This window comes from Rana temporaria, chromosome 9 (genome assembly GCF_905171775.1).
Source record: "Rana temporaria chromosome 9, aRanTem1.1, whole genome shotgun sequence".
Lineage (NCBI taxonomy): Eukaryota > Metazoa > Chordata > Amphibia > Anura > Ranidae > Rana > Rana temporaria.
This window is the reverse complement of record NC_053497.1, coordinates 166,155,620-166,180,927: the sequence shown is the minus strand read 5'-3', so window position 1 is coordinate 166,180,927 and position 25,308 is coordinate 166,155,620. Positions and strand designations below refer to the sequence as shown.

The window sequence follows — 25,308 nt, the reverse complement described above, 5'->3', positions numbered from 1 at the left end:
AGACTAGAACTCATGTCAGTTTTTTAGTTCCGTCTCTGTCTCAGTTGCAGAGTTTTCCTCACTTCCTGTTTGGTGAAATGTTGTCAGCAGGACAGGAAATGAGCCAAATTCTCTCTAATGGAGCCCCGGGGAGCAATAAAAACTCTGCAGGAGGTGTAATCCTCCCCCACTCTCTCCAAAACTGGAAAGAAATGTTTTTGGCTGACATACACTTTAAGTCTTTTCTCTGACTTCACTTGCTGCATGCTTTTTCTCATGTGAGTGAATCAAAGTATTAGTGCAAAAATATCCCAACAGTCAGCAGTTCTAGGAGAATGTCAGCAATGGGAGGCAGCAGACTTCTCTCTGGACAGGTTGTGTGTCTAATTGTAATCCTTTGACAGCCAAACAGATGTAATAAAGTACAGTTAAAGAGGAACTGCAGTCTGCTCACAGATTGTAATTATTTGCCATTCTGAAGCTTCCCTCCAACCTATTTGCATATTATTTTATATATACTGTGATTCTATATTTGCCAAATATGCTGCAGAAATCTCCCTTCACCGAGTTTGGCTGCAGCCATTTTAACTGTGGGCAGCTGAAGCTGCTGCCTGTTCACTTCCTGGATTTACACAGACACACCTCCAGCTCTGAAGCTCTCATTGGGCCTCTTATGACTCACCCCCCCCTCCCTTCCAGGAAAACTCTCACGAGTAAGAGCTGTGTATGATGTCATAAGCCTAGGCTTTTTACCAGACAAGAAACAGGAAGTGGGGTGTAGAAGGTATTTACTAGCAAAAATAAAAGTTTTACTATCCAAAGTTAAAACAACAACAAGGGCAGAAGATTTATTAGATGGAAAGATGAGAAAATGACTGAAGTTCCACTTTAAGGGGTAAAACAAGCAGATTGGTGCAATAACAATTGTGATCTGTTTCTGTTCTCCTCTGTATTTGTCTCGGTGATCATTCTCAGCAAATCAGAAAGTGAGGGGAATATTCCAATGACTGAGACGGCAAATATAACCTAATGGGGGTGTAACCCTTCCCTACTCCATCTAAAAACTACAACAGCTTCATCTATACATACACTTTAATTAGATGAAGGTATGATGAGGTGCCAGTACATATCAGGGCCTCATCAGCCTGGCTCTCAGGGGGCTTCAAAGTCGCATCCCATGTATTTCAATCAGTGCGTTTTAATTGCCACGACTCAAGTCACAGCAACAAAAAATAGTTCCTGCACTACTTTTGTATGACGTTCAGTGTGACTTGGCCCCATAGACTTCTATGTTACCTCACAGAAGTCACATCAGTATAGATAAGAATGCCACTTTGATGGATTATTTAATTATTTAACCCTCACCTCTCCTCCCTGGTCATCCTTGCTGCCCAAATACTTCCTCCCGAGTACATCCCAATCACACCTCAGTGTAATAGAAACACAAGTTCCCGCTCACGGTTTTTGTGCTTTTTTCCCTCCTAAACGCACATCACACATATAGCGGCCAATTTACTTGAATGGACAGCCCAGCCCTATACAGAACAAACACCTCAAGGAGGCTCAAGAACCTTTTTGGTCGCACAGAGTCACACATTTGGGTGCATTTGTAGAATGCTTTGTCGCACAGCAGAACACACATCTGCCAATCACGGTTGAGTATTTATAACAATTAGCCGACAGTCACATCTGCGTATTTCTGAACGTGTGGAAACCCGCACAGAACACACGCACTTTGCCACATGATTAGTAAACACCCGGCAGGCAGGCATTGCTTTGCCATGTAGGCTGCGTTCACATCTGTGCGTTCCCAAATGCATGGCGACCCGCACAGAAATCACACAACGCACATTAAGAAATGCACAGATGAGAACACAACCTAACTTACAAACCACATTTTCTGTGCAGGTTGCTTTACATTCAGAAATGCGCAGATCCAAACGCAGCCTGAATAGAAACACATGTGCGTTTGCTGCACATTTTCAAAACACATGCGTTTGCATCTCCTTGTTTCCAAAAGTGCGTATCAAAAATGCATGGAAACGCTCCTCAGGCTTGTGTTACCATTTAGGCTGCGTTCTCATCTGTGTGTTTCCCTTTTGGGTGGCAACCTGTACAGAAACCACACACTTTGCTGAGCATTTTGAAAACGTGTTGTGTCTGCATTACCATTCATTCACATCTGTGTTTTTCTGAATGAAGGGAAATGCGCAAGTGCCGTGTGTTCTGAGAATGCACTACACCGCACATCATACTTACATTTGTATCTGTGCATTTCCAAACGCATGGCAACCACGAGAGAATGCACACTTTGTCACGTATTTAGAAGACACACAACAATGTGCATCACGCTTGTGTTACCATTTAGGCTGTGCTTTTATCTGCGTGTTTTTGAACGCATGGCAACCCACAAGAAAACGCACGCTTTGTTTGCCGTGCATTTTGAAAATGCACAATAATGTGTGTCACACTTGTGGTACAATTTAGGCTGCATTTGCATCTCTGAACATTTCCAAACACATGGCACCCCACACTGAAAATGCGCAGTTTGTTGTGTGTCTCAAACGCATGGCAACATGCGTCGCGCATGCGTTACAATTCATTTGCATCTGCGCCTTTTCCAAACACATGGCAACCTGCAAGAAAAATTACACTTTGTCATGCATTTTAAAAATGCACCACAATGTGCGTCATGCTTGCATTACTATTTAGGCTGCGTTTGTGTCTGTGCGTTTCCAAACGTGTGACAACCAGCACAAAAAACACTCACTTTGCGCATTTTTCAGAAACACGCATCACGCTTGCCTTGTCTCCATGGCAATTTCTGAAATGTGCGGTAAGGCATGCGTTTTTTGTGCGCGTTACATGCAGATGTAAATGCAGCCTAATTGTTAATGACACCCCCAATCACGGTGAGCGGATGCGTGTTTTGCTCTGCGACAAAATGTTCTACAAACGCACCAAAATGCACACTGAAAAAAATGGGGCACTCCATGACTGACAAAGTTCTAGAGCTTCTTTGGGGCATTTGTTGAGGTTGGGCAGCCAATCCAGGGAATGGGATGTCCGATGTGTGACGCACATTTACAGTGGAAAAAACTTGCACAAAAGTGGGAGTGATCCATCCATTTCCTCTACACCTGGGATATGCAATTAGCGGACCTCCAGCTGTTGCAAAACTACAAGTTCCATCATGCCTCTGCCTCTGGGTGTCATGCTTGTGGCTGTCAGAGTCTTGCTATGCCTCATGGGACTTGTAGTTCAGCAACAGCTGGAGGTCCGCTAATTGCATATCCCTGCACTGAGGTGTGATTGGGATGTGATTGGGGGGAAGTTTTTAGGCAGCAAGGAGGACCAGGGAGGAGAGGTGAGGGTTAAACACAGATCCATCAGAGTCGCACAGGAATGCTTCTTATCAGATGAAGTCGCATGGAAGTGGTACAGCAAAGTCACACTGGAAATGGTGACACTTTCATGTCACACAATTGTGAAGCAGCCGGAGCTAAATCCATATTATAATTCTCATGTGACATGATTGGAGAATACACATCACACCTCTCACCTGACCTATGGATGGGATGCACAGAGCAATGCATTGTGGGTACATACATACCATCCAATAGCAGGGAGGTGGGATGTCAGATTTTGGGGGTCCCAGAGACCTCTGATTGTGATGATGGTGGGTGTGACCCCTCTTGGGACTTCTGTTTATGGGACACTTTTGGATTTATTTGCAAAAATATTGGAAGTTATTCACTAAGCAAAGTGAAAAAAATATTAAATAAATGTAAGCAGTATGTGCTTCAAGTAACCAATCGCGTGCTTGCAAAAGATTAATATTCCAAGTGAACACAGGACACACCCACTCCAGAGTGAGGGGAATGATTTCCTCCATGCACAGCTGACTTCCTGTCTGGGGACTCCATAGAGAAGTATGGAGATGTGTCTCCTGTGTGTATTATACATGAAGGACCCACCAGAGATGACGCAACACGGACTCCTCACCCAGCAGATGTATAATATGGAATCTCCCATTCCTGTTCTGTGAGGGGGGGTGTGTCCCGGATGACATTTTTTTGTAAGGGGCCCGGATGGCAACCCCCCCCCCCCTTTTTTTATATAAAAAAAAAAGGGGGTTGCCATCTGAGGCCCTGTGGACTATGGGCGTCCGCTGAAATTTTTTCAGGGAGGGGCGCTTCGGCAGCGGCGATACACAGTTGCACTTAACCCTGTCTTCAAACGCTAGCGGGGTTTAAAAGCTAGCGACCGAATAGCGCAGCTAAAATAATGGTAAAGCGCCGCTTTACCGATAACGCGGCCAGTTGGCAGTGTGAAATAGCTCTTGAGATAATCCAGCTTCACTCCATGCCCATATAAATATATGACTTGCGACGAGCGGTTTTGTGAATCGGCGTACGCAAACGACGTTAAAAAAAAATTAAAAATCGACGCGGGAACGACGGCTATACTTAACATTGGCTGCGCCTCATAGAATCAGGGGTAAGTATACGCCGGGAAAACCGCTACGTAAACGTCGTAACAACACTGCGTCGGGCCCGCGTACGTTTGTGAATTGGTGTATCTCTCTGATTTACATATTTCTCAGTGTAAATCAGCGAGAACTCCCCCCGCGGCCATTTTTAAAATGCAACTAAGATCCGACGGTGTAACGGATCTTAGGCATATCTATGCGTAACTGATTCTATGAATCAGTCGCATGGATACGACCAGCCTAAGTCAGAGATACGACGGTGTATCAGGAGATACACCGTCGTATCTCTATGTGAATCTGGCCCATAGCCTAGAGAATGTACAGACCCCCCTTCAGCACCAATGGACCCCTCCATTCAGCACAGATGGACCCCCCTTCAGCACAGACCCCCTATTCTGCACAGACCCCTCCCATTCAGCACAGATGGACCCCTCCATTCAGCACAGATGGACCCCCCTTCAGCACAGACCCCCTATTCTGCACAGACCCCCTCCATTCAGCACAGATGGACCCCCATTCCGCACAGACCCCCCCTTCCGCACAGATGGACCCCCTTTGAGCACAGACCCCCTTCAGCAACAAACACCCCTTTAGTACTGACCCCCCCTTCAGCACAGTTGAACCCCCCATCAGCACAAACCCCCCTCCCCCATCCCATTTAGTACCTCAGATCAGCCACCAGCGCGGCACAGGCACAGCAGGTTCCCTCCCCCTGTGTACACATAAACACTGGAGGGGAGGCAGCTTCACTCTGCTCGCTGTGCCTGTGTGACATCCAACCCGGGACCGCTCAGACAGCCCGTGGCCGCAAAACTCTTCAACACCTTCTCGATTTTCCAGGGGGGGTCAATTGCCCCTCCCCTTGCCCTATGGAGCGGAAACCCATGCTGGGGACCTCTGGGCCCTTTAATAAATAGAAAAAAAAGAAATAAATATATATATTAAAAAAAAAATTAAATAAAAAAAAAATGTATTTTTTTTTCTTCTTTTTATTAAAGGGCCCAGAGGTCCCCAGGGCCCCGGGTGGCAACCCCCTCTTACTGATGGCGGCCCTGGTCATTATTGAGGAGATTTCCTGTGATGTGATATCTCTGTACAATCTACAGCCATGATGAGGGAAGATATTCTAATTATTCCATAATCCACCAATCCTGTGTCACCATCACTGGTCATCTATACAGTGTGTGATTGGCTGTTAAAAAAAATTGGAGGTAAACGGCAACCAATGAGATGATGATCTGAAGATGTCACACCTGATTTGTGAATAGGAATGTTTGTCAGGACAGGACAGCCAATCAGTGATGAGTGTCCTCTCCTCAGTGGTGGGATGAGTCGGTGACCCCTCTGTAGAACATTGTGGGGTGTCACTAGGATCCGATCTTCTTCTTCCTCCATACTGAGGATGTGTATTGGAGATTTCTGCCATAGTGGAGGATATATATCTGTAGTACTGGCCGTGTCATTATAAGGAGATCTGTGCTGTATATGTACACTCTGTATACACACATCTATCCCTGTACATATCTCCTCCCTATACCATCACCCCCTTTATCATCACATATTACACACATCACTTCCTCTGATCCCAGGTCTCATCTTCCTCTTCTGTCTGCAGGGATCCATATTGTACAGGTGATGTACGGCTGTGAGCTGAGAGATGACGGCACCACTGAGGGGTATGAGCATCATAGATATGATGGGAGAGAATTCATGTATCTGGACACACAGAATGGGATCTATATCCCGACCATGAATGAGGCTCAGATCACCACCCAGAGATGGAACAGTCCGGAGATGAGAGAGGGGGAGAGACAGAAGAATTATCTGGAGAATATCTGTATAGAATGGCTGAAGAAACACATCAACAATGGGAGAGAAGATCTGGAGAAGAGAGGTGACTACACAATATACATCATATATGTTATATCTACACACCGTATATACACACTACACTATATACATCATATATGTTATATCTACACACTGTATATACACACTACACTATATACATCATATATGTTATATCTACACACCGTATATACACACTACACTATATACATCATATATGTTATATCTACACACCGTATATACACACCACACTATATACATCATATATGTTATATCTACACACTGTATATACACACCACACTATATACATCATATATGTTATATCTACACCCCGTATATACACACTACACAATATACATCATATATGTTATATCTACACACCGTATATACACACTACACTATATACATCATATATGTTATATCTACACATCGTATACACACTACACTATATACATCATATATGTTATATCTACACACCGTATATACACACCACACTATATATGTTATATCTACACACCGTATATACACACCACACTATATACATCATATATGTTATATCTACACCCCGTATATACACACTACACAATATACATCATATATGTTATATCTACACCCCGTATATACACACCACACTATATACATCATATATGTTATATCTACACACCGTATATACACACTACACTATATACATCATATATGTTATATCTACACACCGTATATACACACCACACTATATACATCATATATGTTATATCTACACACCGTATATACACACTACACTATATACATCATATATGTTATATCTACACACCGTATATACACACTACACTATATACATCATATATGTTATATCTACACCCAGTATATACATCATATATGTTATATCTACACACCGTCAGGCCCGGACTGGGACAAAAAATAGGCCCGGGCATTTTGACTGAGCAGCCATGGACGGGGGGGGGTTGGTCAGTGTCGGTCCTCCACGCTGCAATGTGCAGGGATACTGTGATATAAATATGAATTATTACAGTGAAGTCCCCTTTATATTATAAATCATTCCCCCCTCCCCCTTTATTCTCTACTCACTATGCAGATCTCCAGCTCCTCCCACCCCCTGCTTCCTTACATCAGAGTCCGCACCGAGCCCCCTCACATCAGAGTCCGCCCCGAGCCCCCTTACATCAGAGTCCGCACCGAGCCCCCTTACATCAGAGTCCGCCCCGAGCCCCCCTTACATCAGAGTCCGCACCGAGCCCCCTCACATCAGAGTCTGCACCGAGCCCCCTTACATCAGAGTCTGCACCGAGCCCCCTTACATCAGAGTCTGCACCGAGCCCCCTCACATCAGAGTCTGCACCGAGCCCCCTCACATCAGAGTGCGCACCGAGCCCCCTCACATCAGAGTGCGCACCGAGCCCCCTCACATCAGAGTGCGCACCGAGCCCCCTCACATCAGAGTGCGCACCGAGCCCCCTCACATCAGAGTGCGCACCGAGCCCCCTCACATCAGAGTCCGCACCGAGCCCCCTCACATCAGAGTCCGCACCGAGCCCCCTCACATCAGAGTCCGCACCGAGCCCCCTCACATCAGAGTCCGCACCGAGCCCCCTTAAAGTGGAGTTCCACCCAAAAGTGGAACTTCCGCTTAATCCACTCCTCGCCCCCATACATGCCACATTTGGCATGTCATTTTTTTTGGGGGGGGAGTGGGGGCTTCAGGAGAAGTGGGACTTCCTGTCCCACTTCCTCCTTCCGCCGAGGGGCTGCTAAGGCAAATAAGCCTAATCGCCTTTCTGCAGCCCCTCCCTGTAGGCGATCACCTGGGACACGTGACAGGTCGCCTGTCCAATTGCATGGCGCGGCGCCACTCGCGCATGCGCAGTGACGCTCGCGCATGCGCAGTGGGTGCCCGGCCGTGAAGCCGAAAGCTGGCGTGGCCGGGTGCCCACACTTGGAATGAAGACGACGGCCGGAGAGGAGCAGAGCGTCGCTGGAACGTGGAACAGGTGAGTGTCTTTTTATTAAAAGCCAGCAGCTACACTTTTTGTAGCTGCTGACTTTTAATAAACATGAAAACTGACTGGAACACCCCTTTAAGTGCATTTTATGTATACACTGGTGGAGAGAAGGTGATCTTACTCACCCCAGGATGGAGGCTCAGGAGAAGGCTGACTGCAGCCTTGTTTCTTCACATCCCCCTGGGATGTGTGGTCGGGACAGACACAGGGGGTGTGGGCATGGCAGACAGGAGTAGAGAGGCGGGAAGAGGAGGAGCAGTGTCTGAGGCTCCCGAGCACACAGCGGAACTGCCAGCATGACCTCTTAGGCGGAGCTGTGTTTGAGAGAGACACACAGCTCCGCCGCTCAGCCGCTAATGTAGATGCACCGGAGCCCGGAGATGACACAGGCACAGCCGCATGGCGGTAGGTGAGCGCCGGCCTGTTTTGACCCTATCCAGGCTGCGGGCGCCGCGCACCTCCCGCTATGCGGCCTGATCATCAACAGGCCACAGAGCAACGGCCCGCCCACGGGGCAAATGCCCGTTCTGCCCTATGGCCAGTCCGGGCCTGCACACCGTATATACACACTACACTATATACATCATGTATGTTATATCTACACACTGTACATACACACTAAACTATATACATCATATATGTTTATATATATATATACACACACACACACACACACACACTGTGTGTGTGTGTGTATAACACATATATATATATATATATATACACACACACACACACACTTCACTATATACATCATATATATATCTACACACCGTATATACACACTGCACTATATACATTACTTACGTTATATCTACAGAATAGAATAATGTTAGCGCCAACATAGCTGTGCACCCCCAAAAAAAATACAAAATGGGAAGGTTCCCCCAATGTGTTTTTTTGCAGGAAACATGATCAAATCCATAGAACATAGTGTTTTTATTATATATATAAAATCTTTTATTGTATCAACAACATGAACTTCAGATTTCTCATAAAGTTGAATTGACATATAAAACAACATATTCCAACATTCTAGGCAAAAAAGCACACACAGTGGAGCCAGTTGTTTGCAGGACATTACAACATGGACATCCACATGAATACCCCAACGCGTTTCGACCCATATTTTCATGGTCTTCTTCAGGGGGTATATACATTCTAAGGAGATAAATCAAAAAAAGTTCCTTAAAGCGGAGTTTCGCCGAATAAAAAATAAAATAGTCAGCAGCTACAAATCCAGCAGCTTCTGACTTTTAATATATATACCTGTCCTGGGCATCCGCGATGTCGACACCCAAAGCCGATCTGTCCCTCGGCTCTCCGGTGGAGGCGCCGCCATCTTCGGTAAAGGGAATCAGGAAGTGAAGTCTTGCGGCTTCACTTCCTGGTTCCCTACTGTGCATGCACGAGTCGCTCTGCACGATTCCACTGGTCCCTGCTGTCTTCTGTGATCTGTGTATTTCGCGGAAGACAGTGGGGGGGGGGTGGGGGAGGGACCGGATGTGGCGCAGGTCGCCGCAGGAACTGCTGCCATCTATGCCCGGAAGTGGGAGCAAATATCTGGATTACACAGGTATCTGCTCCCTCCACCCCCTGAAAGGTGCCAAATGTGACACCGGAGGGGGGGAGGAATCTGAAAAGCGGAAGTTCCATTTTTGGGTGGAACTCGGCTTTAACCACTTCAGCCCCGGACCATTATGCAGCATAAAGACCCAAGGTGTTTTTACAATTTGGCACTGCGCTGTTTAACTGGTAATTGCGCGGTCATGCAATGTTGTATCCAAACGAAATTTGCGTCCTTTTCTTCCCACAAATGGAGCTTTCTTTTGATGGTATTTGATTGCCTCTGCGATTAATTTTTTTTGCGATATAAACGGAAAAAGACCGAAAATTACGAAAAAAAAATGATATTCTTTACTTTTTGTTATAAGAAAAATCTAAAACTCAATTTTAGTCATACATTTAGGCCAAAATGTATTCAGCCACATGTCTTTAGTAAAAAAAAATGTCAATAAGCGTATATTTATTGGTTTTCGCAAAAGTTATAGCGTCTACAAACTAGGGTACATTTTCTGGAATTTACACAGCTTTTAGTTTAAGAATGCCGATCTCATTTCTTGAGGTGCTAAAATGTCAGGGCAGTACAAACCCCCCCCAAATGACCCTATTTTGGAAATTAGACACCCCAAGAAAATTGCTGAGAGGCATGTTGAGCCCATTGAATATTTTTTTATTTTATTTTTTTGTCCCAAGTGATTGAATAATGACAAAAAAAAAGGACAAAAAATTACAAAAAAAAAAGTTGTCACTAAATGATATATTGCTCACACATGCCATGGTTATATGTGAAATTACACCCCAAAATACATTTTGCTTCTTCTCCTGAGTACGGGGATACCACATGTGTGAGACTTTTTGGGAGCCTAGCCGCGTATGGGGCCCCAAAAACCAAGCACCGCCTTCAGGATTTTTAAGGGCGCAAATGTTTGATTTCACTCCTCACTGCCTATCACAGTTTCGAAGGCCATAAAATGCCAAAATAGCACAAAACCCCCCCAAATTACCCTATTTTGGAAATAAGAGACCCCGTACTATTTGCTGAGAGGCATGGTGAGTATTTTACAGCTCTCATTTGTTTTTGAAAATGAAGAAAGTAAAGAAAAATTTATTTTTTATTTTTTCACATTTCAAAACTTTGTGACAAAAAGCGAGATCTGCGAAATACTCAGCAAATAGCTTGGGGTGTCTACTTTCCAAAATGGGGTCATTTTGGGGGGTTTTGTGCCATCTGGGCATTCCATGGCCTCCCAAACTGATAGGCAGTGAGGAGTGAAATCAAACATTTACACCCTTAGAAAGCCTGAAGGCGGTGCTTGGGTTTTGGGGTCCCGTACACGGCTAGGCTCCCAAAAAGTCTCACACATGTGGTATCCCCGTACTCAGGAGAAGCAGCAGAATGTATTTTGGGGTTTAATTCCACATATGCCCATGGCATGTTTGAGCAATATATCATTAAGGCCCCTTTCACACTTGGACGGCATGTGCGGTGGTGGTATAGCGCTGCTAAATATAGTGGCGCTATACCGTCTGAATTGCCGCGGAATTGCGGCGGTATTTGGCCGATAGCGGTGCGGTATTAACCTTGCTAACGGCCGAATAAGGGTTAATTCCGCCCGCAATGCGCCTCTGCAGAGGCGCATTGACGGCGGCATTACCACGGTTTCCCATTGTTTTCAATGGGAAGGAGAGATGAAGGAGCCGTAAACACACCGCTCATCTCACCGCTCCAAAGATGCTGCTTGCAGGAGATTTTTTTTTCAGGCGGTATTTAGGCACTGTTTTTAGCGCTAAACCGCCTGAAAAACTCCTCAGTGTGAAAGCGGTCTTAGTGACAACTTTGCGGGGGGAAAAAAAAATAGGATTTTTTGTACTCACCGTAAAATCCTTTTCTCTGAAGTCCATGGACGGACACAGCTCTTTAAATCTTGACAAGTGGGTTATGTTCCCTGTTTACAGGAGAGGACTAGGCAGAAACATGTTAAATAGTTAAATACATGTTACATTAACAGAGTTGAACAGCCCCGCCCAGGGGGAGGTCCCTCCAGACATAACCCTCCTCACTGCAGCTTGCAGCCTCAGTTCGTAACAAGCAGTACAAACCTAAAAAGGAGGGGTGGGAGCTGTGTCCGTCCATGGACTTCAGAGAAAAGGATTTTACGGTGAGTACAAAAAATCCTATTTTCTCTTATCGTCCATGGACGGACACAGCTCCTTAAATCTTGACAAGTGGGACGTCCCCAAGCAGTGTCAAAAAATGAGGGGTGGGAAATATATCAGTAAAACCAATTTTAACTTCACCCCAAAACAAGCAGAGCTCCTCAACAGGGGAGGTGCAACTTTTAACTAGCAGCTGAAAAAAACATCATAAGATGCACTCACAGCAACCATGTAAATTCTGGAAAAAGCGTGAACGGACGAGCAAATCGCCGCCTCGCACAACTGTGAGACCGACGCATAATGTCGGAAAAAAACCCAGGAAGCACCAATTGCCCTGGTCGAAAGTGCCGTGACCGGAAGGGGGGGCCCGCCCCTAGGAGCATAGGCCTGTATGACGGCCTGCATGATCCACCGAGAAATGGTGGTCGACGAGACCGCCAGGCCCTTTTGTGGACCAGACACCGACACAAAAGAGTCAGAAGCTCCGAAACGGAGCCGTAGTAGGCCGGTATACCCGCAAAGCGCGTACCACGCCTAAAGTATGAAAGGTCGAAACCTCTTTTGGAAGAAGGGAAGGTCGTGGGCGCACCATCACCTAATCCTTATGGAGGATCAAGTATGGCGGCTTGCAAGACAAGACCGCCAACTCAGAAACCCCTCTAACAGAGGTAAAGGCCACTAAAGGGGCCACCTTCTGAGATAGTGTCAAGAGAAAATCTCTCTGATGTTTCCAAAAGGAAGGTTCCTGAAGAACCGAGAGCACCAGAGTCAAAACTCATGGGGGAAGAGATGGGCCAAGAGGGGAAGTATATGACAAACCCCCTGCACACAAAAAAAGGGGACCCACCAGGGAACGGGCCGCAAAAAGGCCACTGAAAGAACACAGCCAAGGCTGAAATCTGCCCCCAAACGGTGCTTTAAGCAATTTTTAGATCCACTCCAAGCTATAAAAACAGCAGGACCCTGGACACCGAGTATGTCTGTGGACGTCACTCCATCCCTTCGCACCAAGAGAGGTGCGACGGTAGATCCTCCGGAAGAAGACTACGGTGCCCTGTTGAGATGACCGAGTCAGACAGACCCCGGTCACCTAAAGTCTGGTTTCCAATAACCATGTTAAGCAAGTCAGTGACTGTACAACAGGAGGAAGTATGGGACTTTGAGACAGAGGAACCTCCTGCCCTGGAAACCGCCAGGGTACCTCTGCTACCAGGTGCCTGATATCAGAGTACCAAGGACGCAGAGGTCAATCTGGAGCGATTAGAATCATCGGGATCTCCTCAGCCTCCACTCTGTGGAGCGGCCAAGGGAGCAACTACCATGGAGGAACGGCAAAAAATCACCGATACAGACCCCACAGGGCCACCAGCGCGACTGAAGCGTCTGTACCAGATCACTAGACCTGGCTACTAACTTTTACACCCTTGCGGCGGAGACGAGCGGCCAGGAGATCCATGCCCTGTGAGGCTCACCTCCTGCAAGGGTGCCGAAACACCCCAAGCACAAAGACCAGTCGCCCTGGTCCAGCATCTGGCGGACTGCCTGCCGATATACCTGATGGTAGACCGAAGCCACGGCCGTGGCGTTGTCTGGCTGAAACCAGATCGGTCGACCATACGGAGGAGCATAGCCTGATCGCCTAAAATAGTAGGACAATGAACAGTAGACAGCACCTGGTATTCCCAGGCGGTCTCCCACCAGGCACTAGCCAGGCCCGACCCTGGGTAGCTACCGACACCAGACACATTCAGGGGAGTGTGGCCGTAGGTCCACGCAAGTCCAGCGACTCAGGGCCGACTGGACCCCCCCAGTTTTGTGAACCCCCCAGGTTCACAACCCGTGAGCTGGCATTCGTCATAAACACCGACCACTGGAAGGAAGAAACAACTTCCCGGATCGAAGAGTCGGGGATCTCTGTCACCAACTCAGAGAGACACTGACTAGGTGGCGCACAGGAATCTAATGATTTCAGAGACAAGGGATTTTTACCTTCTGGACAGTATTTCCCATGGAAAACCAGGGTGTGGAACTGGGCATACAGTACTGCCTTGAAGGAGGCTACCCACAGGCCCCGAACCAGCAGGCGCCCGGAGAAAAAACCGATTGCGTGATGCCAATACCTTCACTGCAGACTAAAGAGCCTGCAATTTCTCCAGGGGAAGAAGGACCTTTGCCACCGAGGAGTCTGGATCAACACTAGATACTCCAACGCTGAGTCGGAACCTAGCATGCCCAGGATTTGAACCCTGGGTCGCACACATGGAGGGCAGGCTTGCTGCCACTGAGCTACACCTTCTGGCCTAAACGTTTAACACCCACCCGAATCTTCGGAGGGTCTGAATGGGAATAACCCATCCACTAGGTCGGAGACAGAAGCTGCTCTCAGAAGAAAATCGTCCAAGTAGCCAATGAGGCAAAGCCTCGCTGTCCCAACAAAGTTAGGATAAGTGCGAGCTCCTAGCTGAAAACCCATGGTGCGGACTCAAAAGGGGAGGGCCACAGGCTGACCGAGACCCTTCTCTCATCACGAAGCACAGAAAAAAACACTGTGACATGCGCAAAACGGGACATGTATGTATGCGTCCCTGATGTCCGAGGACGTCAGGACATCCCCCGGATGGAGCGCAGCTACCACCGAACAAATGGATTCCATGCGGAACTACCCGACGTTCACAAAGGTATTTAGGGCCTGAGGCCCATAGAAAACCCCAAAACTCTCGTCCTGCGGGAGAGGTAAAATTACCCCGCAGCTTAGCAAATCCCACACTGCCCAAGGCAGACCGACAGGCCGGGAGAGGAAGACACAAGGAAAGAACTTTGTTCTGTGGATAGGGGGAAACCCTATCTAGTACTCCGAAGAGACCACCTCGCAGACCCACTGGTCAGAGAGCAGGGAGGTTTCACTGAATTGTGAACATGCAAGCCGCCCCTCCCACCTAGAGACAGGGAGGGAAGGACATTGGCAGGATTTGGGTGCCGGCGTGATCGGCTTACGCACCCAGGGACGGATTAGTCCCCCAGCTGGGCCTTTGATGGCCTGGGAGGGTTGCCCCTAAATAATACACACACATAATGTGTATGTATATTATGTAGATGTATGCACACATGCCTTTGGAGGAAACCGAGTACCCGGAGGAAACCACGCAGACACAGGGAGCGACAATGCAAGCTCCAGGCAGATTGGCGTCAGTGTCCGGATTTGAACCAATGACTCTCTTGCTGCCAAGTAATGGAGTTAAGCACTACACCACCGTGTGCATACAACCATTCTAAAAACAGATGCCCTGGATAACAAGGGCGCAGCATTCAATGAAGCATCACAGACCTATATGAGGCCCTGGACCAGCTGGTCCGCTAGCCTAATAACCTCAGGAGAGAGTCGGTGCTCCTCCACTGTCTGGTGCAAAATGCTCACTACGTGAGTGTATACAGCACTAGGGGTCAGGACTACTCCAAGATGGCTGCCGCGCGTTCAGAACGCGGCCACAGGAAAATGGCTGGCACAATGTAAGCTGCGCCATAGCGCGACTACGACAAAATGGGCGCCAATGGGAGTTTTCAATGTAATTGAAAAACCTCCCAAAAAATGGTGCCAGCGCCGACTGAGACCCCAGTGTAGTGACCACAATAGGCCACAAGCCAGACCCCAGCATGGTAAACATGGAACGGGTCAGTACTTCGGATCTTCTATCAGTCAGATCCATACAAGCGGGAGTTCCCGCCCGGCGGTGAGGGACTACAAAAGCCCTCAGCGGCTTTTCTCATTCCGCATCTCAGAAATGATCAAAGAAGGGCACAGAAGGAAAAAAACCTACACAGCGGTCTGATTTGTGTGATCCAAAAAAGACCGAGCCCTCGGCGGAAACCCAGCTGCACTATGCAGCTTAGGAGAGTCCCTTGCAGCAGTAAAAAGCGCACCCATAAATGCCTTATTCTGCTTTTTTTTTTTTTTTTTTTAGGTACCTGGTCCATGGCTTCATAACAGAGCATTCCCCAGGGGATAACGGGGAAAGGGGGCACTCTTTTACCGCCCGCCCGCAGTCCACCCCCACCCTGGCACAAACTGTGTCCAGGACTAACAATAAAAACTCTGTGGGAATCCCAGGTGCTAACACCTGCTGCCACCACCAGCATGTGGGGGAAGGACCCAGATACTGACTCCAGTATTTACATAGTGTGTATTATAATATGCACACCTGTCCATACAAATAGACAAAAGCTCCTAGAGCCCTATTCAGGGCCTCTCCCCCACTTGCTGATTGATTGATTTAATAGATTTATAATGCGCCAAATACTGACCCGTCAGGGCAGTGTCTAAGCTTGCTGCGCTGACCAGGGGTAACCAGGGGACTCCCTCAGGAGGAGACTGCCCAGTGCTGTCTGTGAGAGGAAAAGAACCGTGAGGTAACTTTTGCAGGGACCTGTGTTTAAACAGGAAAAGCCTTCCAGGCTTTTTTATCTAAGGATAAGACACAGATACAGCATAAAAAGCAAAACCGTTACAGGTGTCACCAATCAGTCAGCGTCTGCTGAAGTATAAACATCTGCTCATCACAGGGCTTTTTAACAGTGAAAAATCCCTCACAGGGAAGCCCAATACAAAAAAAAAAAAACACAGGCCAGATAACACAGTCCCCTCAGGAAGGCCCCCTCCCCCCTGACAGCGGAAATGTTAGCAATGCAGCAAGGGAAAGGAGCAGGGAAGGGAGAAGGGACCCCCAAACCCAGGAATGCCCAGCCGTACCAACCCACCGAAGCAGGAGGGACTGTACTTACCCGTCCAAGCGAGGACTCGCTGACGCATTCCTGACAGAACTACAACCGCAATGGAGGTAGCTGTCGGCCCGGTCCACTGTGAGTGAGACAACACCACAGCCCAGTCATATGTGGACCTCGGAGCAAAGCTCACCGGCCACCCCAGGAGTCATGGGGTATGGCGTGGCAGACCAAGCCTCTTTGCAAAGGTGTGCCCACGCTTGCTGGTCGGACTGAGTAGACTACAAGGATCTATAATATCCAGCCTGTCACTCAGCCGACAGTTGAAAGAAGATTCTTCAAAGAAAATGTAAAATAAAATAAAATTTCTCCTCAGGGCGCTGGGCCCAAAGGGAGCCATACGTCCTTCTCCTTTGCTAGGCAGAACGAAACTGAGGCTGCAAGCTGCAGTGAGGAGGGTTATGTCTGGAGGGACCGCCCCCTGGGCGGGGCTGTTCAACTCTGTTAATGTAACATGTATTTAACTATTTAACATGTTTCTGCCTAGTCCTCTCCTGTAAACAGGGAACATAACCCACTTGTCAAGATTTAAGGAGCTGTGTCCGTCCATGGACGATAAGAGAAATTCTCTTTTCTTTATCGTTACATCACGGGACACAGAGCGGCATTCATTACTATATGGGTTATATGGAGTACCTTCAGGTGATGGACACTGGCAATCTCAAACAGGAAATGCCCCTCCCTATATAACCCCCTCCCATAGGAGGAGTACCTCAGTTTTTACGCCAGTGTCTTAGGTGTTGGTCATGGTTTAGCTTGCCTCCGCATCCTTGGGATTAGGTGAGCTAACCGGTTCTGTCCAAAGGCCTCAGCGCTAAAGTGGTCAGTAACCGGACCCCAAACCCTTGGGGTATAGCCCATAATGCTTTTCTTTTTAGAGAGCTGGACCCTGGGCCCAGAACTTAGAAACCTTTGGGGGCCTAATGTTTCTGTTGCCAGGGTGCTATATGGGCCCAGGACAGTGGATCCTTCATAGGAACCCAGGGCCTGAAGGTCTAGACATCCCCACGGAGATGGGGGAAGATTGGGCCTCTTGCTTGGCAAAGTCCTGCGGCATGGAGCAGGTAAGTGAGGGGAAAACTTGCGGAACTTGGTTCTTAGCAGGTTTTTTCTGGGGGGTCACAGGGGGCATGCCTAAAGTTATGCGCTGCATCTGGCAAACTAGTCACATATCTTAATGATAGGATGGCTCTATGTGTATTATTCCCCATAAGAAGTGACCTCCCTTGTAGTGTTGGAAAAGCATTGAGTGGGGCCTGTGTGATATAATGTGTATGTGTGTGTCAGAGAGCTGTGCTTACCTGCAAGCCTCCAGGCAAAGCTCCATCGGTTCTTCCTCCTCAGAGCCTGCAAAGCAGGCAAAACGCTGACCTCCTCGTGGTTCCAAGATTGGAGCAGAGAGGCTCCCTTCCCCCCAACCCCCCCCCCCTGTCGGCGGGTGCGCGCGCATCCCCGTGTTATAGGCGCAATTCGCGCCGTTTAGCTGAGGGGGGAAGGGCGGGTCAGCTGCTTAAGGAAGGGGCGGCCCTTCCTTTTTCGTTCCAGCAGCTCATTCTAACATTAGAACTGAGGAGGAACGGACCAGAGCGGCAGCACGGGGCGCCGAGGACACACAGTGGCCAGAAAGGATATTACAGTCTTCAGAAGACTGTTTTCAAGCCTAGAAATAGGCTGTTTCTTTTCCATCTCAATAGTTTTTCTTGGCAATACTACTCAGGGGGACAGAATGCTTTTTCTTTCCTGGATTTGAAAAAAAAGATAAAAAAAAAAAAAAAAAAAGTCATCTAGGGGAGAGGAGGCATTTTTTATCCCCCAAACAGGTGTTTGGACAATTAACTATTATAGTTCCAAGTACTAATAAGCTAGCAGGTGTACCTCGGTATTGTACCATGGCATCCGGGTCAGAGGGTACAAGAGGTGGGGATTCCCCCAGAGAGTCTGAGGTCTCGGACAAGGTTATGCTGCTGCTTTCCCCAGAGGGAGCCTTGGGGCCATCAGGATCTGGGGCTGGAGCTGGCGCGGGTCAGTCCAACCCTAAGATGGTCACGGACGAGGTATTACTCACCTCTTTAAAAGAGATGGAGAAAAGAATGGGAAAAATGATAGCCACAGCTATGCGGGGCAGTAAACGGATTAGATCTCCGTCGCCCGAGCGTGGACCCTCGGAAGAGGAGGTCCTTTCCTCAGGGGAATTGGACGACCTCTTGGACAAGGACCAAGTAGGTTCGGGGATCGAAGATCCGGATACAGAGGAGTCTGGAGCAGTCTCCCAAGGGGAGAGCTGGTGGATTCAAGCCTTAACGGACTTGGTCCATAGTGCATTCAACTTGCCAGTACCAGATCTCCAAGTATCGACGGTTTCAGCTTTGGGCTCACTAAGGGCGCCTCAAAGCAATGCAGTGTTTCCGATCCATCCTCTACTAGAGGGAGTTTTGTTCCAAGATTGGAGCAAGCCAGATAAGATCTTTTTACCACCTAAAAGATTCTCTGCCCTATATCCTATGGAAGATAAATTTTCCAAGAGATGGGCTACTCCTGCAGTGGACGCAGCCATCTCATGTGTTAACAAATCGTTAACATGCCCTGTAGAAAACATACAGGTGTTCAAGGATCCAGTTGATAAACGCTTGGAAGCACTACTTAAGAACTCCTTCACTACTGCAGGGGCAGTAGTGCAGCCAGCTGTGACTGCGATTGGGGTTGCTCAAGCATTATCGGATCAAATTAAGCAGATGCTTAAACTTATTCCTGCCCAGCAGGCAGAAGAATTTTCGGATGTCCCTAGGGCCATATGTTTTATGGTAGACGCAATTAAGGATTCTATCCAGCAAGCGTCACGTTTATCGTTATCCCTTATCCATATGAGAAGACTCTTATGGTTAAAAAGCTGGGAGGCCGAGCCCCCATGCAAGAAGCTCCTGGTAGTGTTCCCCTTCCATGGAGGACGACTCTTCGGAGAAGACCTAGATAAATACATTCAGACCATTTCAAGCGGCAAGAGTACTCTTTTGCCAACTAAAAAGAAGTTTCAGGGGCCTGCGTTTAAACGACAGTACTCCCCTGGGCAGGGGCCCTCTAATGTCAAACAGTATCGACGGCCTCCTGCGAAAGCAAACTTCAGCTTCAACAGCAAGTCGCAGGGACAGGCTGCTAGAGGCAGAAAGCAGTGGTTTCGCAAACCAGCAAAACCAGCCCCCAAGCCGACCTTATGAAGGGGCGCCCCCACCCACGAAGGTGGGGGGAAGGCTGCGTCTCTTTTCAGAGGTTTGGGAAGCCAGCATTCCCGACAAGTGGGTACGGTCTTCCGTGGCCACGGGCTACAAATTAGATTTCCTAAGGTTTCCTCCTCCTCATTTCCAGGAGTCGAGGATTCCAAACGATCCGGTGAAGGGAGCCGCATTAATGTCGGCATTAAATCATCTACTTTCTCAGGAAGTAATAGTGGAGGTACCAGTCCTGGAACAGGGGCTGGGTTTCTACTCCAACCTATTCATCATCCCAAAGTCCAATGGAGATGTCAGGCCAATTTTGGACCTAAAGATGGTAAATGCATACCTAAAGGTCCGCTCATTTCGGATGGAATCCGTGCGGTCAGCAGCTGCCACACTCCAAAAGGACGACTTCATGGCGTCCATAGACATAAGGGATGCCTACCTTCATGTTCCAATTTATCAGCCACATCAAAGATATCTACGCTTTATGGTGGCTTCGCGTCATTTCCAATTTGTGGCGCTTCCCTTCGGGTTGGCTACGGCCCCCCGGGTGTTCACGAAGGTCCTAGCTCCAATCCTAGCCAAGCTAAGGATCCAAAGGGTCACGATCCTAGCATACCTGGACGACCTCCTAGTCATAGATCACTCGTCTCCTGGCTTGGAGCGAGCAGTGGCCCTCACGGTCCAATACCTCGAGAGGTTCGGCTGGGTCCTAAATCGAGAAAAGTCAGCTTTCCTGCCCACAAGGCAGTTGGAATATCTCGGCATGAGATTAGACACAGAACAACAAAGAGTGTTTCTACCTCTGATGAAGGTCAAAGCCATCAAGGAATTAATCCTACTGGTTCTAAGCAAGAAAGAACCGACTATTCGCCTATGTATGAGGTTACTAGGCAAGATGGTGGCCACATTCGAGGCGGTACCATACGCCCAGAGCCACACTCGCATCCTGCAGGCAGCCATCCTGTCAGCATGGAGCAGAAGGCCACAGGCCTTGGATATCCCGTTGCCGCTCTCATCAAGAGTCCGACAAAGTCTGTGTTGGTGGTTAGACCCTCAGAATCTACTGAGGGGGAAGTCTTTCAGCCCAGTGGCTTGGAAGATAGTGACCACAGACGCCAGCCTGACGGGCTGGGGAGCAATTTTGGATGGTTGCACTCGCCAAGGTACTTGGGCAAAGCCAGAGAAGCAGTTGCCCATCAACATCTTGGAGCTCAGAGCTGCTCGACTAGCCCTCAGGGCTTGGACGTCAAAATTGCAGGGGTTCCCAGTGAGAATTCAATCAGACAATGCCACGGCCGTGGCATACATAAATCACCAAGGGGGAACCAGGAGTCAAGCCGCTCAGAGAGAGGTGAGCTTGATTCTCCTATGGGCAGAGGCTCATGTGCCCTGCATATCGGCAATATTCATTCCAGGAGTGGACAACTTTCAGGCGGACTTCTTAAGCCGCCAGACTCTATTGCCGGGGGAATGGTCTCTGCATCCACAAATCTTTCAAGCACTCTGCCAAAGATGGGGAGTGCCGGACGTGGATATCATGGCATCGAGACTCAACAAGAAGCTAGACAGGTTCATGTCCCGCTCAAGGGATCCGATGGCCTGCGGAACCGATGCGCTGGTTTGCCCTTGGCATCAGTTCAAACTTCTTTATGCGTTTCCCCCGCTCCAGTTACTACCCCGCCTGCTGCGCAGGATCAGGGTGGAGCACATACCAGTCATCCTGGTAGCTCCAGCATGGCCCAGAAGGGCATGGTACTCACTAATCTTAAGGATGGTAGTGGGAGACCCTTGGACTCTTCCTCTACGGCCAGACCTGCTATCGCAAGGTCCGATCCTCCACCCTGCCTTACGGCATCTAAATTTGACGGCCTGGAAGCTGAATCCCTGATTCTCAGGGGTAGAGGTCTGTCTCAGAAGGTAATCTCTACCCTAATCAGAGCCAGGAAACCGGTCTCTAGGGTGATTTATCACAGGGTCTGGAAGGCCTATGTAGGCTGGTGTGAGTCCAAGCTATGGCTTCCTCGCAAGTTCACCATCGATAGAGTTTTAAGTTTTCTCCAGCTAGGAGTGGATAAGGGATTGGCATTAAGCACAATCAAAGGACAGATTTCAGCTCTGTCAGTGTGGTTTCAGCGGCCACTGGCCACCCACTCGCTGGTTAAGACCTTCCTTCAAGGGGTCTTACGTATTAAACCTCCAGTTAAATCCCTGATTTGTCCGTGGGATTTAAATCTTGTTCTGTCAAGTTTACAGAAACAACCGTTTGAGCCGTTGGCTGAAATTCCTTTGGTTTTACTGACAAGGAAGTTAGTATTTTTGGTCGCCATAGTTTCCGCAAGAAGAGTATCGGAACTGGCGGCCTTATCCTGTAAGGAACCATATCTTATTTTTCATAAGGACAAGGTCGTTCTCCGCCCTCATCCTTCCTTCCTACCGAAGGTTATATCCAGTTTTCATCTGAACCAGGATTTGGTATTACCATCCTTCTTCCCTAAACCTACTTCCAGAAAGGAAGGGTTGCTGCATACCTTGGATATTGTCAGGGCCATGAAGGCCTATCTTAAAGCTACAAAGAAGATCCGGAAAACGAATGTGCTGTTCATTTTACCGGATGGGCCCAAGAAGGGGCAGGCAGCTGCAAAGTCCACCATCTCTAGGTGGATTAAGCAATTAATCACTCAGGCCTACGGCTTGAAAGGGTTGCCTCCTCCAGTATCATTAAAGGCTCATTCTACTAGGGCCATGGGCGCCTCCTGGGCAGCACACCACCAGATCTCTATGGCTCAAGTTTGCAAGGCGGCAACCTGGTCTTCTGTCCACACGTTTACAAAATTCTACCAGTTGGACGTAAGAAGGAATACTGATACAGCCTTTGGGCAGGCAGTGCTGCAGGCTGCAGTTTGAGACCCTCGGATTCCGGGGGCTCCCCTTTTTTGAGTTAAATTTAAAATTTAAGATTATTTTTCTCAACTAAGTTGGATTTATTATGATTTGAGTATATCTCTAAATTAAATCCTTTTGTCTTGGAGATGTTCTCCCTCCCCTCATTGTAAGCATTGCTTTGGGACATCCCATATAGTAATGAATGCCGCTCTGTGTCCCGTGATGTAACGATAAAGAAAAAGAGATTTTTAATACAGCTTACCTGTAAAATCTTTTTCTTGGAGTACATCACGGGACACAGAGCTCCCACCCCTCTTTTGGGGACCATTTTGGGAGGCATACTGCTTGCTACAAAACTGAGGTACTCCTCCTATGGGAGGGGTTTATATAGGGAGGGGCATTTCCTGTTTGAGATTGCCAGTGTCCATCACCTGAAGGTACTCCATATAACCCATATAGTAATGAATGCCGCTCTGTGTCCCGTGATGTACTCCAAGAAAAAGATTTTACAGGTAAGCTGTATTAAAAATCTCTTTTTTCCCGCAACTTGTGTCAAAATATAAAATATTCCATGGACTCGACATGCCTCTCAGCAAATATCTTGGGGTGTCTACTTTCCAAAATGGGGTCACTTGGGGGGCTTTGAACTGTCCTGGCATTTTATGCACAACATTTAGAAGCTTATGTCATACATCACCCACTCTTCTAACCACTTGACGACAAAGCCCTTTCTGACACTTTGTTTACATGAAAATATATATATATTTTTTTGCAAGAAAATTTAATTGAACCCCCAAACATTATATATATATTTTTAAAGGCCCTAAAGATTAAAATGGTGGGTGTTGCATTTTTTTTCCACGCAGTGTTTGCGCAGCGATTTTTCAAATGCATTTTTTTGGGAAAAAATACACTTTTTTACATTTTAACCACTTGCTTACTGGGCACATGTACCCCCCTCCTGCCCAGGTGAAATTTCAGCTTCCGGCACTGCGTCGCTTTAACTAACAATTGCGTGGTCGTGCGACGTGGCTCCCAAACAAAATTGACGTCCTTTTTTCCCCACAAATAGAGCTTTATTTTGGTGGTATTTGATCACCTGTGCGGTTTTTATTTTTTGCGCTATAAACAAAAAAGAGCGACAATTTTGAAAAAAATACAATATTTTTTACTTGTTGCTATAATAAATATCCCAATTTAAAAAAAAAAAAACACATTTTTTTTTCTCAGTTTAGGCCGATACGTATTCTCCTACATATTTTTGGTAAAAAAAAAAAATCGCAATAAGCGACTGGTTTGCGCAAAAGTTAAAGCGCCTACAAAATAGGGGACAGAATTATTATTTTTTATTATTTGTTTTTTTTACTAGAAATGGCGGCGATCTGCGATTTTTATTGGGACTGCGACGTTATGGCGGACACATCGGACACTTTTGACACATTTTTGGCGCCATTCACATTTATACTGCGATCAGTGCTATAAATATGCACTAATTACAGTATAAATGTGACTGGCATTGAAGGGGTTAACACTAGGGGGCAGGGAAGGGGTTAAATGTGTAGCCTTGGAGTGTTCTAACTGTAGGTGGAGGGGGGGTGACTGGGGGGGGTGACCGATCTATGTCCCTATGTACAAGGGACACAGATCGGTCTCCTCTCCAGAGACAGCACCGCTGTCTCTGTGTAAAACGGCAATGAGAGATAATCTCATATGTTTACATATGAGATCATCTCTCATTGGCCGCACAGATCACATCGCAAACGGCCACTCTGATTGGCCGTTCGCGGCGATCTGTAATTGGCTGTGTCCAAGGGACACGGCCAACACGGAAGTTCCCCGCAGCGCGCGGGGAACGCCCAAAGGGGCGGACGTCTTTTGACATCTAGTTGGATTTTGGGATCCGCGCTGTAGCCGTTGTTTGACTATAGCGCGGGTCCCAAGAGGTTAAAGCACTAAAACACACTATATTGCCCAAATGTTTGATGAAATAAAAAAGATTATCTTAGGCTGAGTACATGGATACCAAACACCACATGTTTTAAAATTGCGCACAAACGCGCAGTGGCAACAAACTACATACATTTTTAAAAGCCTTTACAGCAGGGGTCTCAAACTCAAATTACCTGAGGGCCACAAGACAAGTTTCCATATCCCATGGGGGGCCGCATGCAAACTTTCAAACTTCAAAAACAGTACTGGTGTCAGCGAACGCATTATTAACCCTGACCACTACACTGCACACTGACCACTACACTACACACTGACCACTCACCATCAGGGTACAGCACAGCGCACATCAGGGTACAAAGCCCAGCACATGAGGGTACAAAGCCCAGCACATCAGGGTACAGGGCACATCAGAGCACAGCACATAGGG

The 25,308-nt window shown here is 47.7% G+C and overlaps 1 protein-coding gene across 1 annotated transcript in view; it reads left to right on the top strand.

Annotated features, from left to right (window-relative positions):
* Positions 1-25,308, top strand: part of LOC120914292 (saoe class I histocompatibility antigen, A alpha chain-like) — a 583,050-nt gene that overhangs the window by 517,829 nt on the left and 39,913 nt on the right. The window contains exon 3 of the mRNA XM_040324923.1: positions 6,087-6,365. Within this exon, the coding sequence (XP_040180857.1) occupies positions 6,087-6,365 (279 nt within the window). The remainder of the gene's footprint in view (positions 1-6,086; positions 6,366-25,308) is intronic.